Source organism: Larus michahellis, chromosome 14 (genome assembly GCF_964199755.1).
Source record: "Larus michahellis chromosome 14, bLarMic1.1, whole genome shotgun sequence".
NCBI classification, from domain to species: domain Eukaryota; kingdom Metazoa; phylum Chordata; class Aves; order Charadriiformes; family Laridae; genus Larus; species Larus michahellis.
Window position 1 is genome coordinate 11009526 of NC_133909.1, and position 17591 is coordinate 11027116.

Below are 17591 nucleotides of genomic sequence, written 5' to 3' on the forward strand. Positions count from 1 at the left end.
GCCCTGGGCCTGGCAGAGTGCGATTTGCATGGCGTACGAATTTCCCAAACCAAAGGGATGATAATCTGCAAGTCCATGGTGTGTGCGTTAAACAGGGCAGCGCTGGGCTCCCAGCCGGCCGCTGCCACGGGTCCAGCGGCTCATGACTGGGAACAGCCACGCAGGAGCGGGGTGAGCACTTCTGGGGAGACACGTACTGGTCACTGACTGGTTAGACTGGCTCCAACCTCTGTCCCTCCTTGGACTACCCATATTTGGTTATATAGAGACAAATATTTGCAAGGGACCCAAACTGGACTCCTGGGATCCTGCTCTCCTCCTGCCCAGCGGAGTGGTCACATCCCATAGTGACGTTGTCCCGGGCTCTGCGGGTGTCTGACCCTCAGATGCTTTCTCGTGCTGAATGTCCAGGTGAAGGCGTTGCAGGAAAGACTTTGCGACCCCCCCCCTCCCCCGGAGGAGAGTGGCGAAGCAGCACGGTGGGAGCAGGGTGCTCCGGTCCAGAGGGTCCTGCAGCCTGAGAAACCCCCACATCAAGGGTCTCTCCGGGCAGGGGAACCCTCTCCACTGAGTCCTTCTGCTTATCATTTGTTGGGATAGTTTGATGGGAATGATGACTTCTCAGCAGAGGGCTCACAGGATCATAGAATCATAGGGTTGGAAGGGAGCTCTGGAGAGGGACGGCGGCTCCGTGGGAAGGTTGGGCCCCTCTGGGAACCGTGTCCCCAGGATGAGCTGCCAAGATGGCATCAGCACTCTGAGTCTCACCAACTGGATGCCCTGATTTCACCTGAGCAAGGATCCCCCCGGGATGGAGGAGAGGAGCCCCGCTCGGCTGACAGGGGCTACCCGCGGCAGCAGCGCTTTGAAAGGTGCCCGGCATCAGCCACCCTGCAGTGCTGAGGGTCACCCTTGGGGAAAGGGCAGCAGGAGCTTTGGCTGTGGCGAGGGGAGACATCGGCACATCCCGGGAGAGCAGTCAGCGGACGAAGGGACAGGGCTGCCGTCCCTCGGGGGGATGGAGAGGTCCCTCCTGCGCGAGGCTGAGCGGGGCCGCGGCTGGGCTGGGGGCTGTTCCTTGGAAAGCTGCAGCCCATCTCCCTTTTCACTTCCCCTTCTCTCGGGCGAGCGCATGTGCCCTGGGCAGCTATTTTTAGGCCGCCGCTTGCTGTCTGGTTTCCCCTGGGGATGCTGAGCAGGTTCTGGGAACTCCAGCTGCCTCTCGGGCAGTGTGAGAGATGCTTCGCTTCCTGGGCTCGCTCCTTCGCTTGCTCACCACGTGCAGCAGCTCCACCGCCCTCCTGCAGCCGCCCTGGCACGGGAGAGCCCCCAGCACCCCCCCGCCAGGGCCGGCGGCCCCAGCGCTCCTGGGGTGATGGACGGGGCAGCCTCGTCCAGGGTGGGGGTGTCGAACTTCACCCCAAGAGCTTCTCCCCGCTCTGGGGGGGGGTCTTCTGGATTTTGTACCGTGTGGTTGCTGCAGTCTCTGGGGCACACGTGGGGGTCTGCTCACCCCTGTTGACACGCTGGGGCGGAGGTCAGTCTGGGATGGGGCCACCATTCAGGACTCTCATTGCCCCACGTGAGCACGTTTGCTCCGCGTCCCCTGTGCCACCCCAGGGCAGCCCGTGCGCGGGGGCAGCCCAGGCCAGTGCCAAACGCCCCCGTGGGACCTGGGGAGACATGTGCCAAGGACGCAGGGGAACACTGTGCTCCTCCTGTCCCCGCCACGTGCAGCCTGTCACCCCGCGGCGCCCGCCCCAGCCCCAGCTGAGCAGCAGCTTTAGGTTGACCATGGACCTTCGCAGGTGAGCCCCGTGCAGCGGGGAGCTCCACCAGCTCAGCCGAGAGCTCTCGTTGGAAACACGCTCTCTGGTTCTGGTCACAACGGGGACAATGTCACGCTCCAGCGGTTGGACCCGGTTGGGTTTCCCTGCGAGGCATTAAAGGGCTCCCCGTGCCCGGAGGAGCATCCTCCCAGGTTGGCAGCGCAGGGGCTGCCCCACTCCCCTGCTCCATTGCTGCTCGCTGGGATAAACCCCTGGCACCGGACCTTCTGGGGGTGGCAGCGGTCTCAGGCTTCCACCAGCTGGGAAGAGTCAGGAAAACCCGAGAAAGGAGCCAGGCAAAGAGGCTTTGCCGCTTTGACCAACAAAGAGCAGCGGGGCCGCATGTGAGAGCACAGAGGACACAGGTGGGTGTCAGCCCGGGCCTGGGGGCTTTGGTGACGCTGACGGTCTGCCCGGGCTGACGGATCACAGGGAGCACGGGTGACTGCAACACTGATTCATGGAGCTCTGTCATTAAAAACACAGCCACTGCCCTGGTCCCTGAGGATTTACTGCCCGCAGCCAGGAAATACAGCAAATGCAGCCTCCGCACCCTGCTCACGCTGGAGGGGACGGCGTGGGCACGACCCGGGGCTCAGTCCCAGACTGCCCCGGCAGCAGCTCCTGCTTCTGCTCCATCTTCTGCCCCAATGGCCACGCGGAGCCCACGCTGAGCCCCCCGGAGCCCCGGCACGGCCAGCACTGCGCAGTGAGGTCTCAGGCGTGTCCCGGCTGGGTCTGGGACGGTGGCGAGGGGGTGCTGGAGCCCCGCGGTGACAAGCAGCAAAGCAGGAGCCCGCGCTCGGGGGGTGACACCATGGGGACGCCCGAGTCATTTGGTTTCCGACACACCCCGTGTCGCTCGGCGGGGCACACCCTTCCCTCCGGTGGGGGCCCCGCTCGCCCGGCCGCAGAGTCCCCGCCAGCCCTGCCTGGGTACCGGCCCCGAGGGGGGTTCCCAGGGCTGGGGGGTGCCGGTCGGCCCCTCGTCTCTCTGCCCGCTGGCGGCTCATGTCTCTGCAGCGAAAGCGGGTGCGAGACGCTCTGTGCTGGGCTGGGGCACAGCAAGGCTGCAGGTCTGCAGGGACCGTGCGGCTTGGGGGGGTCGGGGAGGCACGAGGGGACACTGTGCCCACCGGCAGAGAGGCGCAGGGTGGAGCACGAGGCAGGGACGCAGCGTTGTCCAAGGCAGGAACACGGGATTGTCCAAGGCAGGGATGGGGTCTGCACGGGGCAGTGATGGGGGGGCTGTGTGGTGCAGGGATGGGGGGGCTGTGAGGAGCAGAGGGAGAGGGACGCAGAGCTGCAGGGTGCTCGGGGAGCCCCCAGGTAAGCGGGGTGCTGCCGCCACGGGGCGCTTTGACGCTGAGCTCCCCGCTCCCTGAGCGCGGCCACCCCGGCGGGGGGTCTGTCCGGGGCCGCCCGGGCGCCGTCAGGGCCAGCCCCAGGGTGGCTCCCAGCCTCGCCGTTCCCGCAGCCCATGTTTGGGCCGCGGCTGCAGCAGGGCCATAAAAGGCAGCGTGGGGAGGGCGCTGGCGCTGGGCCCCGCTGCATCGCGGCCGCCGCGCTGGGGGCGTCCCGGGGAGCTGCCACCGGGAATTGGGGCTGGGGGCCGGGGCTGCTCCCAGGGCTGTGGGGCGGCCCTGTGGAGGGGATGCCCTGCGCCTCCCCCAGCCCGTTGCTGCCCTGCAGAACAACCAGGCAGCCCCTGTCCCCACCACCCCAACACCCATGGGTGCCTGGGGTGCCGGGGAGTGCGTCCGGCTGGTCCCGCAGGGGCACAGCCAGAGCTGCAGCCGAGGCCCCGCTGGTCACACAGCCCTGGGAAGGGGCTCGTTGCAGTCTCGGGTGCCCTCCCAGGGTGGGGGAGCCAGGCACGTTCTTGTCTAACGTGGTCCCTCGCAGAGTGGTGGTGGCAGTCCCCGGCACAGGGAGGGGGTTCGCCGCTGAGACTAACTCGGGAGGTGTTGCCGATGCCAGGACATGGGGATCAGAGGGACCAGGAGAGACTGGCATGGGCTGAAAGCACGGAAACGAAATCCAGGCTGAAGCCAGGCTGCTAATCCATCCCGGGGGATGCTTGGGCTCGGGGGCGTCTCGAGGGGCAGGTGGTGGAGCAGGAGCTGATGCAGAGGGGAAGGAGCCGCAAACTCGAGAGCTTGTTAGGCGTCAGGATGGCAGATATGGCAGTGGCAAACTCTGTGCAAGTGTTTTGGCTGCGCTGAGCCGATGTAGGACCTTCTGTAACACACGCTGAGGACCAGAGCTGGGAGGTGTTCAGTGGGCTGAGGTCCAGCAGATGTGCAGTAAATGCAGTCAAACCAGCTCCAGGGGGCAATAACGGGGAAAAAAGTGGAGGCAGTGAGATTTTGGGGTGATGCAGGAGGACTCATTCCCTCCAGGGACTTGCTCCGGCTGACCCCAGGGACGTCCTTCCCGGCAGGGGCTGACACACTGACTGAATCCTGGAGAGAACAGCAGAGATGGGCAGATAACTGACCCATCACAGAACAGTGACTAATTTAGGAGGAAAGCCCCAATGTGCCACGGCCGCTGCCGGCCGGGGTGGGGTGTGAGCCAGCCCGGAGGAATGCGGGGAAGATAAACAGTGAGAAGGAAGGGCGATTCCCCAGGTATCGGGGTGGGCACCGCCGAGCGGCAGCAGGGCAAAGTCTGAAGGCTGGAAAGCTGGGGCCGAGCGTCGGGATGTGCTTCCAGCTGGCGAGGTGGACCCGGGGGAACTCCCCCCAGGTGGCATTCACTGGGGCCTTTCGAGTTGTGTTGGGCAAAAGCTGGGAGGTTTTCCCGGGCCAGCGCTGCCGGTGCTCCCGGGCAGTGGCGGAGGAGGGCCGTGGTGGCGGCCGTGTCCTTCCCGCGCCGTGTCCCCCGCGCTGGGCTCAGGCGCCCGTCCCAGCACAGCCAGCAGCTCCCTCGCTCCTGCTTCAGCCCACGCGGGGGGTTGGCGATGCAGGCGCGTAACACGGAGCCCGGCCGCAGCCATTTTACACCTGGCATTAGGCAAAGCAGGGAAATCCTCATCCGTGGCACGTCCTCGCGGGGGTCTGGGGGCTGCGGCCCCGGGGACGGCGGGGGAGACCGGCCGCCTGCACCCTTTCAGCCCCCCCGTGCCACAGGGAACATGGGGCTGATTCATCTCCCGCCTTGGCTTCTGCTCACGTACGTTCACACTGTTCGTTCCCTGCCCGAACGGCTAAATTAAGCCCAGCAACAATGGGCCATCGATTATCCCATTATATTTCCATCGGGCCTGACTTCACAGCCGGCTCCTGGAGGGGCAGAAACGTGGCCTTGGCAGGGGCTCGGTGCCAACAGCACCTGCGCGGTTCTGCTCTCTGGAGCCCCGAGCACCGGGTAGCCCGGTAACGCCGGCTCCGCGGCCCCACGTCAGCCACTGCCCTGTCCTCTGGCAGCGACGGCGCGGCAGAGGCTGTACGCCAGCAGTGATGCACCAGGGAGGGAAACAGCCCCTGTTTCAGGGGAACCCCCCATCCTCAGGGGGGCTCTTGGGGGCCATCCCAGCTCTGGCAAGGTCAGGGCTTGCTCCAGCCCCTGCAGGCCATGTCCTCTCTGCCCCCCACTTTCCGCAGGGCTGTATCCCGTCCCAGGTCCCCGCACTCCCCTTGTCAGCCGCGGCAGCGGCACTGCCTGCCTCTCCCTCTCACCTGTCTTGCCTGTGAAGCCCAGGAGACGCCAAGTCACGGGGTCCCCTGAGCCCCCTCACCCTATCCCATCCCATCCCATCCCATCCCATCCCGTCCCGTCCCGTCCCATCCCATCCCATCCCATCCCATCCCATCCCGTGCAGGGCAAAAGCCCCAAGAGCACCAGGTCTCGGGTGGCCGTTTCTTCCTGCGTCACCAATCTCAGCCTTGCTCGTTCCAACACTTATTATTACCCAAACCGCTGACAAGTGATTTTTTTCATAACAGAAAGGTCAGCACCTGTGGACCCTCATCGACTGCCCCATGGTGCCCACCCTCCCAGTGAGGCTCCGGCTCGGCTCTGCCCCACAACTCTGTGATGCCTGTGAGCATCCAGGTGCCATGGAGCATCCTTCCAGTGGCAATTTGCAGGAGGAGGGCTGGGTCAGGCCGTGTTTGCGGCAGGAAGGAGAGGAGTGGGCACCCCGGGATGGTCCTGGGTGACCCGGGCAGCGCCGTGTGGGGTGGCAGCCCAGGGAGAGCCCCCAGTCTGCCCCCTGCACGGAGCTGGGTCGGTCGCCCACTCCCCGTGTGCTGCCCGAGGTCGCAGGGGAGCTCCAAAGCAGCGGTGACGGTGACGCTGCTGGGGATGCTTCGCCTGCAGATCTCCTACCTGCGTCAGCAGATGAATTCCCTGGTCTCATCCCACTCCGGCAGCTCCTTAACCCTTTCCTGCTGGCAGCTGCACTGCGAGGAGGGACGGCTGAGCACACAGGCTCGTGGAGAGCCACGCTGCCGGCAGCTCGTGTCTCGGTGGCTGTGACCCCTCTGGGTGCAGGCTGGATGCGGCTCCTGGGCCTGACGCTGCTCTCAAATCTTGCAGGAAGGGATGCAGCATTTCCCAGCTTGGGGAAGCTGCTCCGCACCCTGCTTGGTGCCCCCAGCTCTGCTGCAGCCTTCGCTTGGCGTCCCTTTCCCAGCCCCGTCCTGGCTGTGCCGCATCCCTGCCCACCCTCACAGGCATCCGCCGCTGCTGCCCTCCCGAGCAGGGGCTGGGGGCTGCTCCGGGGGCCGGGGCGCGCTCTCCCTGCTGACCCCGATCCCCGGGGAGAGCCGGCACCACGGCGGCTGCCGCTCGCCGAGCACCTTCCCAACGCTCACGGCTGCAGCGCGGGCATTCGGGCAGATTTATCACCTTGGCAGAAGGCCTAAAGGCCAGCTGGTGTTTGGGCTGTTTCCAGGGTTTCCAGTCACCGCTGGAAGTTTTTCAGCACCCACCCTCCCATGCAATATGTGGGAATTGGGTTCCTGGAGCTGGGACCCGGCTGCTGGAGCCGATTTGTGCCGGGCAGCCCCCCGGCGGATGCCCTCGCTCCCCGGCACCAGCGGTACCAAAGTGCTCCCTGCCTTCATCCGTAGCACGGGGTCTGCTCGGCACCGAGGGCTCGGGGTCACGCAGGGGGTTGGGATCACTCTGCCGGGGTGTTTGCCGTGTCTCCACAGCACTCGGCCTCCAGCAGGGCTCCCCCACGCCTCCCCTGCACCCCCGGGGTGCAGCAAGCCGGAGGGGAAGGGTGGCTTGGTGGTCCTAGGAGGCTGCTGGGATTTGGAGGGGACGGTGGCTTTAGCATCCCTGGCATGCCTCGAGGCGCGGGAAGAAAGAGCTGTGGGAAAGTAGCCACTGACAAGCCCTGGGTGCGCGGGCTGGCTGGCATGGGCTGTACCGGGGCTTGTGAAGAGCATCATGGTGGCCAAGGGATGGGATTCGAGGGCTGTGCCCGAGGCAGGTTGGGGTCCCTGGGCAAAGCGGGGTCAATGGGGCTGGCAGCCGCGGGGCCAAATCTTGAGGGGGGAATGCACCCATTCGGAGCCCGGCCACCGATACAGCCCAGGTTCCATGCTCTGCGAGGAGCCATTCCCTGGATCTCCAGGTGTTCCAGGAGCCGGGAAGGGCTGGAGGTATCACAAGAGCAGGGGCCTGTTGTGTATAAACAGCAGCTCGGCACAGCGAGGAGCCCGTGGGGCTCAGCCAGGCTGGGGAGGAGACCGGGGCAACGGGGGCTCTTCCCAGCGCCGCTCCCAGGACGGTCGGTTTAGATTTTAGATTTTTAGGTTATTTTTCTGTGTTGTATAAGGCTGCGAAAGGCAAGATACAATCTCGGCTCCCCTTCCCCAGCCCCGCGTGTCTCTGCGGGATGCTGACCTCTCCAGCGCGTGAGAGCACCTCAGGAGCCTCTGGAGAGCAGAGGACTTTGGCGGCCACCCACCGCCCAGCCCGGCCGCCTCTGCCACCACCGGGGTTAGTCAAGCACCAGCCACAGACAAAAAGCAGCTTAACTTGTTTGTGGTTCCTGAAAGACAAACCCAAGCCAAACAAAATCAAAAATCCCAGGAAGAGTCTTCAGGCTGCTCCTTCTCTGTGTCCCCGCTGCTCCTTTGCCACATGAAGCAGGAGCTTTGTCAGGGGCTGAACGTGCAGCGGCTGAATTTGGAGGGACCTGGTGTATGTGGGCACGGTGGAGGGTCGGAGGCGGCTGGAGAGTCTCTTCCAGTTGGCAAAAAGCACTAATAAAAGTGCTGGCTGACACCAGGTCCCTTTTACTGGGTTCCCCGAGCTGTCACCGTGCTCAGGCCGGTGGTTTTGGAGCACGCCCGGTGTTGCTGGGTCAGTCGCGGACCCCAGGAGACACGGACGGCTCCACGCGCCCGGCCTGGCTGCGACAGACCCCAGTCCCTTAATGGCAATTTTCCTTTATCGAGGAGACGCCGTGCGAGGACAGTCGCCTGGTTAATTCGGCTTAAAAAAGGTCCCTGTAGCGGAGTTGCTGTGACCTCGTCGGGGAGCACCTCCCGCCCCCCGCGGCCAGCGGAACAGGAGGGTATTTCGGGGTGCAGCCAGAGCAACAACGGGGTGGAGCAGGTCCCCGTGTGAAAACAAACCCTGACCTGGGTGTTCACACTCAGGCGTCGTGGCCCTGGGGCAGTCCCAGGGACTTTAGCAGAGGGAGGCGCTTTGATTTCGCTTTGTTTTTCTGCTTTTTGTACCACTGCACCGTGGCGCGGCTCTATTTGTGTATTTTTTTGCGGAGATGCCAGCCTGCCGAACAGAACAGAGAGAGCTTGCAAGGGGAAACAGAGGGAAAAAACCCAACCCCCTTTGATATTGCCTTCCCATGGGACCAGCTGGGGCTTTGTTTTAAAGGTGAGCCGCAGAACAGCAGTTTACATGACAGCAGCTTGCAGACAAGGATGGGTTTGGAAACAAACCACCAAAGCCACCAGGGTGGGCAGGGATCCCTCTGCTTCCTGGGGGCTGGGGCCAAGCCCAGCCTTCCAAGAGAGGGAGAAGGGGCCGGGGACGGTCCCTGCCCAGGGGGACAGCTCGTCCTGAGCTGTGGGCAAGAGCCCAGCGTAGCCCCTGCCTCCCTCGCCAAGCCCTGCTCCCCACGGCTGGCCGGCTGCCGGTGAGCTCAAAGGCTTGCACAGCCAAAATCTGCCAGAGAATCTCTCCAGCACTGACTGTTTCTATCAGCTGTATTTCCTTTATCCGTTTCAAGCACAACATTTATTTTAAGTGCCCCCAGGTTGAGCACAAGGGCGGCATTTCCCCCCCTGCCCCACGACCGGTGAGGGATGCTGCAGTGAAGCAGGTCCAGGGGCGCTGCCCCAGCCCCAAGGAGAGCTCTGCAGTCGCCCTCAGCCCGTGACCCAGGTGAGAGCTCGGTGCATTCAAGCATCTCACCCCAAAACCAAACCAGCCTGTTGGGTTCGTTACCGAGACTCGCTTCATGACAGCATTACCCAAATATTTTCTTATTAAACCTGGCAGCATCCAAACACACACCGCTCTCCGCCGGGCAGGTGAATGTGCTCTGACAAAACCGGGCTGGAGAAGCCTCTCCAAACCACGGGATCTTCAGACAGGTCTTAAAATAGAAAAGGGTGTCTAGCTCACTGGTGGGTGGTGGAGGAGCCCAGGGCTGGGCGCTGGGGTCCCCGGGGCGCTGTGCCCCAGTATCCACCACAGGCAGATTTCAACAGTTAAGGCAGCAACAGGACGAGGGGCGATGGTTTTAAACTAGAGCAGGGCAGGTTTAGATGAGACATCAGGATGAAGTTCTTTCCACTGAGGGTGGTGAGACACTGGCCCAGGTTGCCCAGAGAGGTGGTGGAGGCCCCGTCCCTGGAGACATTCAAGGCCAGGCTGGATGAGGCTCTGAGCAACCTGATCGAGTTAAAGATGTCCCTGCTCACTGCAGGGGGTTGGACTAGATGGCCTTTAGAGGTCCCTTCCAACCCAACACATTCTATGATTCTGTGATTCTAGGTACCACGCAGACCACCTAACCACTGCTATTTCCAAACTGCAGCATCGAATTGCCTAAAAACTGTTTTTTGGAGACAGAAACCCTATGAAATGTGAGGAAGAGCCCGATTCCCTGCCTCGACACCTCAGGGGAGGTGTCCCTGCGCCCTGCTCAGCTTCCTCCTGCCCCAGGGTGGAGCAGCTTGGGAGGGGGAGCCGCAGGCAGGAACCACCATGGCAAGAGCCAGGCACGGTGGCCAGGAACAGCGGTGATGGGCACCGGCTGCGAGGCGCGGGCAGAAGACAAGCTCTGAAAAGATCCTGCTTTTTTCTTAGAAAACTTCAGTTTTCTGGGGAGGAGGAAAGTGAACGTGAACCTCAGGCACCTGCCATGAGGGATGCGGGACAGGGTAAAAAGCCCAGCTTGGGGGCAGGCACGGCCCGAAGGGATGCCAGAGCTCAGCTCTGTGACCTGGCGAGGTTTGGAAGCGGGGGAGCCCGGACCTTCACAGCAGAACTCTTTTTCAAAGCCCTTTTTAAGCTCGAACTAAGAGAGAGTTGCCTTTCATAGCTAGAAGAAGAAATGAACTCCATTTGATTTTCAGGTACTTGGATGGTGTGGAAGCTCTTGGCCGAAGCGCAGGCTGCAATAAAATCAGCCACAAAAATATTTCAGGAGCTTCCTCTAAATTTCCAGCCCTGCAGTTAGAGCAACCTGGTTCTGGAGCAGCCTGTGGGGAGGGGGGGAAGGGGGGCTCCGGCAGCTTTTGAGGTGTGACTCCGGGTGGGAAACGGCCCACATGGGGCTGAGCCACGGGCTGCCAGACGAGGGCTTTCTCCGCCGGTGCTCTGGTGGCCCTGGGACGGGCAGCACTGGCCCCGCTGCTCGCAAGGGAGCTGCTCACCGCAGAGTCACCGGCAGCCCCCCGGCAAGTCCAAGCCGCCGGCATGTCTCCTGCTGGCCGGGGACTCGCCCCAGCCTCTGCTTTTCTTCCCAGGCGGTGCGAAACCTCATTGTGCTTTGTGTTTCTAAATGCTTAAATGAGAGAAATAAGTGGCGTGCGGAGCCTTCCCCAAAGCACTGAGCATGAGCAGGGCAGGGCCGGGCTGGAGCGGGATGTGACCATGAACTGCAGCCGGCCAGACTGGTCTATTTTTACGACCCAAGCGGAGAGACATTGGGATTAATCAGCCAGCCCACAGGGGACAAGCTAAGTTGGGTTTTAAATTCTTTGGTGCTTGTAATAACTCAGGTGAGTCTCTTTGTTCTTGTGAACTGTAATTTTTCATTTGACAGGTGGCGTCCCTTGAACAAAACAGCCGAACAGCCACGTCCCAACACAGCCCGTGCCCGGGAAGCGAGACCAAGCTAAACCCGGCTGCCTCTGCCCCGGCTCACAAACGCGCGTTTCCCCAGCGCGGCGGCTCCAGCAGCAGTTGGGCTGAATGTCGCTGCTCCGTGCCCGGCCCGTGTGGTTAATGCTTAATGCCGGGGACAAACGAAGCGGGTCCATCGATCCTCGCCATGTGCCCAGGCGCGGGGTGGCTGGCACGGCCCAGGCTCTGTCCAGGAGGAGTCGGGGAGACACGCCGCTCTCCTCGGCTTCCCCGATGCAGGCGCTCGGGTTCCCGCTGGGATCACAAAGCGCGGTGTTACCGCTGCCAGCAGCCAGGACTCAGTTTTCTTTTTTTCCTGCTCCCCTTCCCCCCGGCAGCAGGAGGCAGAAGGATGTGTCAGCTCAAGGCTGAGTCTAAAGAGGCTTATGCTGACTATTTACCTTTGCGAGAGTCTATTTTTGGCTGCTCAGCTGCAGCTAATTCAATGAACAGGGCAGCGATTCAGGAGAGAAGCCACATGAGGGTCATTGTTTCTAGGATCCACTTTACTCCTCTGCCGGGGCCAGAAGCCTTGCTTCTTTTTTGTTCCTTGTTTTTTTTTTTTTTCAGATGGCAAAGAGCATCACAAAGGAAAAGGCGACCTTGGGGACAGGTCAGAGGGACCTCAGAAACCTGCTGCCCTGTCCAACGCTTGACTTGTTGCCTGCCTTTCACTACCAAGGAATCCCGAGGTTGCTCCTGACCCTACCCGAGATGCAGCCAGAGGGCTCCAGGTCGGCTCCACACACCCTCCTGTTCCCGCACGTCCCACAAGCTCAGAACTTTGTGAATATCCAGTGTGGATTTAATAATGGCATCGGGAGTTAACGAACAGGCTGAGACTGGAACCAAGTCACCTGGGATGTGATGGCTGCTGGTAAACAGGGAGCAGCCGGGTCATCAGCTCTGTCTCTATTTCTTTGCTTGTTGCGAAGTGGAGCTCAGCGTGTGACAGGAGCTCGGGGACGGTGAGCAGTAGTAGAAAGACACCTGAAATCTCCCGCTGGCAGTGGGACCCGCAGGGGACACCAGGCACAGGTGAGCTGGCCGAGGGGTGGCACGCTGGTCCCGGCGATGGGCTCCCACGCAGCTGAACACTGCTTCAAACAGAAAAAACCAGCTTTTTCCACATGCTGGAAAACTGCAGCGCAGAGTCTTTAACTAAACAAACCCTGAGTGATTTCCACATTGCTGAATGACATTTTAATAGTGGAAAAATAATGCTAAAAATTATCTACTTCATCTCTTCCCATTGTCTTCTACTGGCTGGGAATGACTGCTGCAGCAAAACCAGCTCCGGATCTTCTGGTCGGTGTTTGCCGGTGCCTCCCAGCCCACTGCCAGCAGCCGAGAGCCCTGGCAGGGGCTGCCCGCCCCGTGCCCGGCCCGCAGAGCCCGACCGAGCTGCCCACACACTGCGGCTCCTCGGGCAGCTCTCCCGGGGAGCCTCCTGGGGAGGCTCCCGGCCGCTCTGGCGCTGGCGGATGACTCGCGGTGAGGCGAAGGGCTGGCGGTGATGCCCGTCCCCAGGTGGGTGCCTGTCCCCGTGAGGAGCTGGCACCTGCTCGCCTGCCACCGACCCGCTCTGCAGGAAGATGCTTCCAGCTTTTTCTGACGTGGTTTTTCAGACCCTAATTCAGCCACCGGCACTGAAAGCTCGCTTCTGGATGAATACATCGAGTGCTGCCGCACAGCCCCAGGCTGGAGTCAGGGAAACGCAGCCCCAGCACCCAACACACCTCTCGTAGAGCTGCAAAAGGAGCGGCTCAGGCTGTGGGGACAGTGTTTGGCCAAGTGCTGGCCCCCGACTGTAAGGTACAGCCCCAGCCTGTACAGCAATGTACCACACAAATGCCTCACACGAACTTTTATTATTCACTGAAACATCATAAATCTCAAAGAACTCCCTGGTTCACGGCAAAGCAGCCACCAGCCCTTACACGAGGTGTCACCTCCTACAAGCCCAGCAGGCACCTGCAGCCTCAGGACCTCTGGAAGCCGGGCTGCCAGGAGGTGTGCGGTACTGCAGTAGGTTTCACCATTGCTCTCATCAAGGGGAAGGTTTTCATCCTCCGAATTAAAGGCACGCAAATCAGGAGCCAAACCGTCCTTCTGCCACGCAACAGCCACTCTTTGGCATGGTGCCTGCGTAGAGTCAAGTCTTTTTCCCCTTCCGAAAGCAGCGTGGACTTGGTTTGTGCTGGTTTCACACGAAGCATCCCAGTTGCCAGCCTCCCTTCCCAGCAGGTGTGGGGCGCGCGGGCTCCACAACAGGCTGTGGGTAAGGCCTTGCAGGAAGGTTTGTAGAGACATTTGCTTGTCAGCTGCAGGTACCCGCTGCAGCCCTACATGCGAGGATACGGGGATTTCCACACGTGCTGCTAACGGGACAAACATGCCTGACAGCCAAAGCTGAGTCCCCCCCGCCAGACCAAGACAGAGTTGTACGAGAGAAGCAGCGGTTGAAGTGAGAGGGAGCAAGACAACCAGGAAAGGCTGCAAGACTTCATACGCCATGCAGAGGGATGGGCAAAGCCGGTACAACCCACTGCCACCTCATCTCCTTTTTCACTCTTACAAGGAAACTATTCCCCTGGCTCTGTTTGGCACAAACGCTGGCTCAGGACACACCTTTGGATGCCACTGAATTGGGTAAGGACATTTGGCAACGCGGCTGTGCTCAAGGCCCCAGCTCCACTTCTAGTTGGCAAATTTTACAGAAGACAAGAGGGGAAACATGATGTCCTTTCAAAAATACTTCAAGGGAAACCTTTACCAGAGACGGAGCTCAGCAAAAATGACTGCAACAAACCAAGTTTCACTTTCACTTTGGGACGGGGAAGAGGGTGCACCAGCGGCACCAGCCGAGGAGCCTAGGGCCCTCTTGGAGCGCGTGTGCTACAGCCTGCGGCAAAGACAGGTGGGGACAGTAAATACTCAGTAATTGAGAAGAGCCAAAGGAAATACATTGGGAAACATACTGGAAACAACAGACTTCCATAAACGAGTGTCTGAAGTCTGTAGTTGTCAGCATAAAGAAACAGCTTTGCTGCACTGTTGTGAAGAAGTAAATTTTGAAAGGTGTCTGTGAAATACCCTGACTACAGAAAAGCAGTGCTTTAAGATCTGCGGCTGTACAATTTCTGTACAAATGGAAAAAAAATCATGCCAGTCAGTATATCGTATGAAAAAAGAAAAGGCGAGAGACGAGACCTTCAGGTGACCAGTTCTTCCTCACCAACAAAGCAGACACCTTCCCTGCAGTCCCAATAGTCTGCAGGTTTATTTTTGGCAGATTATAATTAAAATGGTCTTTATGGCTTTAGAGAGAAGCCGCTGTGCTGCATGTTTTGGTTGAAGCAGAGAGTGCGTGTGTGTGGAATGCTCTGGATGAAGGGACATCGCAGAGAGAGGCCTTGCCACAGCTCTGCTCCTTCCACCCAACCCACAAACGCTGCTGGTTGCGCTTGGCTCTCTCTTGTGTTCTCATTTCTCATCAACAAGTAACAAAGTTCTGGTTGCTAACCAGTCCAATCCCAGAGGCAGAATAAAAAGTCTTTGTTAAGACCTAGAAAAGCTTTATGTTTCTAACAAAATCAAATCCAAGCACGTGCAAACGCTGTTCCTGGTTTGATGCATTTTGTTCAGGCTCCACCAACAGAGCACTGGAATTTGCTTTCCCTGTAGAATGATTTCATTCCTTGTCCATTCTCCACCTTTCAGTCTTCTCAGGAGTCTTGACAAGCTATCCCTCCATTTTTGTCTTCAACATTTTTTCCTAGGCACATCCTTCCTGTCCTTCCCTCATCCGCCGTCACACCCTGTTCCTCTCCAGCTATTTTCGGAAAGCAAAGACGTCCCGTGTTTTCAAGCCTCTCTTGCCTTCGCTTCCTGGTTTAGGAGAAGACACTTCCGCCAGTCCCCCGTACGGGCAGCTCTCGCACTCCGGGTGATGGCCAGAGCACTCCACAGCGGGGATGAAGCCACTGTCCCACATTCCTGTCCCACACAGCTTGCAGAGGTCATGCAGGCTGCAGGGGATGCGGGGCAGCAGGTGGAACTGATAGAGCAGACTCCTCGCCTGGAGGGGAGAGAGACAAAGTCATTCACACCGCACCGGGGGATGAACATGGAGAGCAGGGGTAGCCCGTGGCCTCCTGTCCCATCCCCCTGCCTGGCTACCTTAGAAGAGTCAAAGCTTCAGCAAAGGAGCATTCCTCCTGAACACAAAGCTGGAGGTTAAACGAGGCCCTGGGGACACTGGTGGGTGGCAGGAGCTGCTGCATGCTGCAGCACATCCCACGGCCTGCAGTCACTCCCAGCCCACGGTGGGCTCGGGACCATGGCACAAAGACCAACAGCTCTGTCTGCCCTTTCCCTGAGCACGTGCAAGGGTTATCCCAACCATACCGTTACCTCCTAAGCACTCTACAGCTACCTCTTATTTCTGCAGAACTTGTGTCCAGGCAAACAGCAGCACCCCACCCGCCCAGGCTCCAAACAGGGGACTACAGGAGACGCAGCAGATGAAGCGTCAGTCCCTGATTTTCTCAATGCTCTGACTCATCTCTCGGACCTGAGGCTCAGCCCACATCAGCACACAGGCATTTACCTTCCTGAGTACAAGTTCTCCATTCATGTGCATAGCCAGGTTGCCGAAATGCAGCAGCATCTGGTCAGTGGCCAGCTGTTGTTCAATGACATCATCCCCATAAATCACCACGATGGCCACACAGATAAAGAGGTGGAAATAGTCAGTCTGCAATGAGAAAACAGGGGCTGGAGTACAGCAGGTGGAGGCAGAGGTCTGGCTTACCCTCCCCACCCTCCACAACAATATCCTTACTGAGATTTTGTGCTCCTTCCAGTTGTGCCTAGTGGTACAGAGAACAGGAGTTATTGGTGAATTCTGAACCACAGCTGAGTCAAAGTCTTCGCTTTACAGTGCGGCAGCAAGGTTTGTGCCACAGCTTTCAAAGCAGACTAAGTATTTTTGGGAAGACGTTTTCCAGCTGTGTAAAAGAAGTCTGAACTTCAGAAGTGGATGTTCAGCACTTTCTGAAAGAAACCTTTGAAGCCTGGACATCCTCAAGTAGGAGAGGCAAGTGTCCATCCTCCTGCTACATCGATAAACCTCTTTGATAGTTACAGACCCCCTGTAACACCTACTTATTTTGGATACTTTGCTACTAAGAGCCTTTATGGAAATCCTGCAACACTTGTTGAGGTGGTGAGGATTCAGCAAAGAACGCTCTGCCGCCCGATGCATGCGCTGCCCACCTCCAGCTGTCTAACCTGATAGTGAGCCCAGCACGCTTCCCACATGCGCAAAGCCTCAGCATCTGGAAATTCACGTTTAAAACAGAGGAGGATCCAACGGTGACAGAAAAGCATTTGCAGGCCATCCTCTCCCAAGGAAGAAAGGTGCTGGTAGAAGCGCGGGTGCATGAGCCGCAGCAGCTCTCGCAGGTACATCTGGAAAAGATGCTCTGAGCTGAGCCACTGCCCTGTGCCCAAGGACTCGCACCGCCCTCACCCACCCCAGGGACCCCCGTGCCGCCCACCAGACCCGGGCTCCTGCAGAGCCGGCCACCGGTCTCTGCTCTCCCAAAAACCTCCAGCCTCTTTATTACAGCACAGCGAGGAGCACGCTTGGATCTATCATTAAAGGCCAGAGCTTGCAGGCCACAGCAGGTATTTCACAAGGAAGGATGGAGGGTGAAAAGAAAATCCCATGACAGCTACCTTGTGAACAGAAAGAAGGGGAGAGATTCAGGGTGAGGAAAGCGCCTAGAGGCTTAAAAACTAGAGAAAAGAAAGGACATAGCTATCTCTGTCAATATTTCATTTCAATAGAAGCCAAATAATACGGAAGTGATTTTGGAAAGCCTGACTATATAGGCACATTACAGTGCGTAAATCTGTACATTAACTAACTGCACCTCACCAGCAGCCTCCCATGGGGTTTCCACCACCGGTTTGCTACTTTAAATTGGTGCCATCATGACCTGGTCAGGATTGTTCAGGTTTAGAATGGATTTTTTCAGGATCTCAACCAGAAAACAACTGACATTCATGTTAAAACCTAGAAGTTTCCATTTTTAAACAAGTTCACCTTATTTTAAGAATCTCTGTCAGATAAGGCTTTTCATTTGGAGATAATTTTAAAAATCTATTAAAATATTAAAAAAACCTTAAAAACGAAAAACCCAAAAAAGAGGGCTGCAGCTCAATCAACTCTTCTGCCACATTCACACCAAATGCCCCAGAATCATGACAAAAAGGAGCCAGTGAGTCTTCACTGGCTGAGAGAAGTGCAAAGACAAAGCAAGCAGCATCCTAAATACATTTGATCATGAAAGGTTCCTTGAATCAGCACCCTTTAGCATAGCCAAGGTAACTTTACTCTGACAATTT

General features: G+C 59.0%; 1 protein-coding gene across 7 annotated transcripts in view; it reads right to left on the reverse strand.

Annotated features, from left to right (window-relative positions):
- Nucleotides 1-13026: 13026 nt before the first annotated feature.
- The window catches only part of TBC1D16 (TBC1 domain family member 16), a 35618-nt gene continuing 31053 nt past the window's right edge, over nucleotides 13027-17591 (reverse strand). For all 7 annotated transcript variants that reach the window (XM_074608158.1, XM_074608155.1, XM_074608160.1 and 4 more), the window contains 3 exons: nucleotides 16470-16649; nucleotides 15787-15933; nucleotides 13027-15255 (listed from right to left, as the gene is read on the reverse strand). In XM_074608158.1, coding sequence (XP_074464259.1) covers nucleotides 15010-15255; nucleotides 15787-15933; nucleotides 16470-16649 — 573 coding nt within the window. In that variant the 3' untranslated portion in view covers nucleotides 13027-15009. The remainder of the gene's footprint in view (nucleotides 15256-15786; nucleotides 15934-16469; nucleotides 16650-17591) is intronic.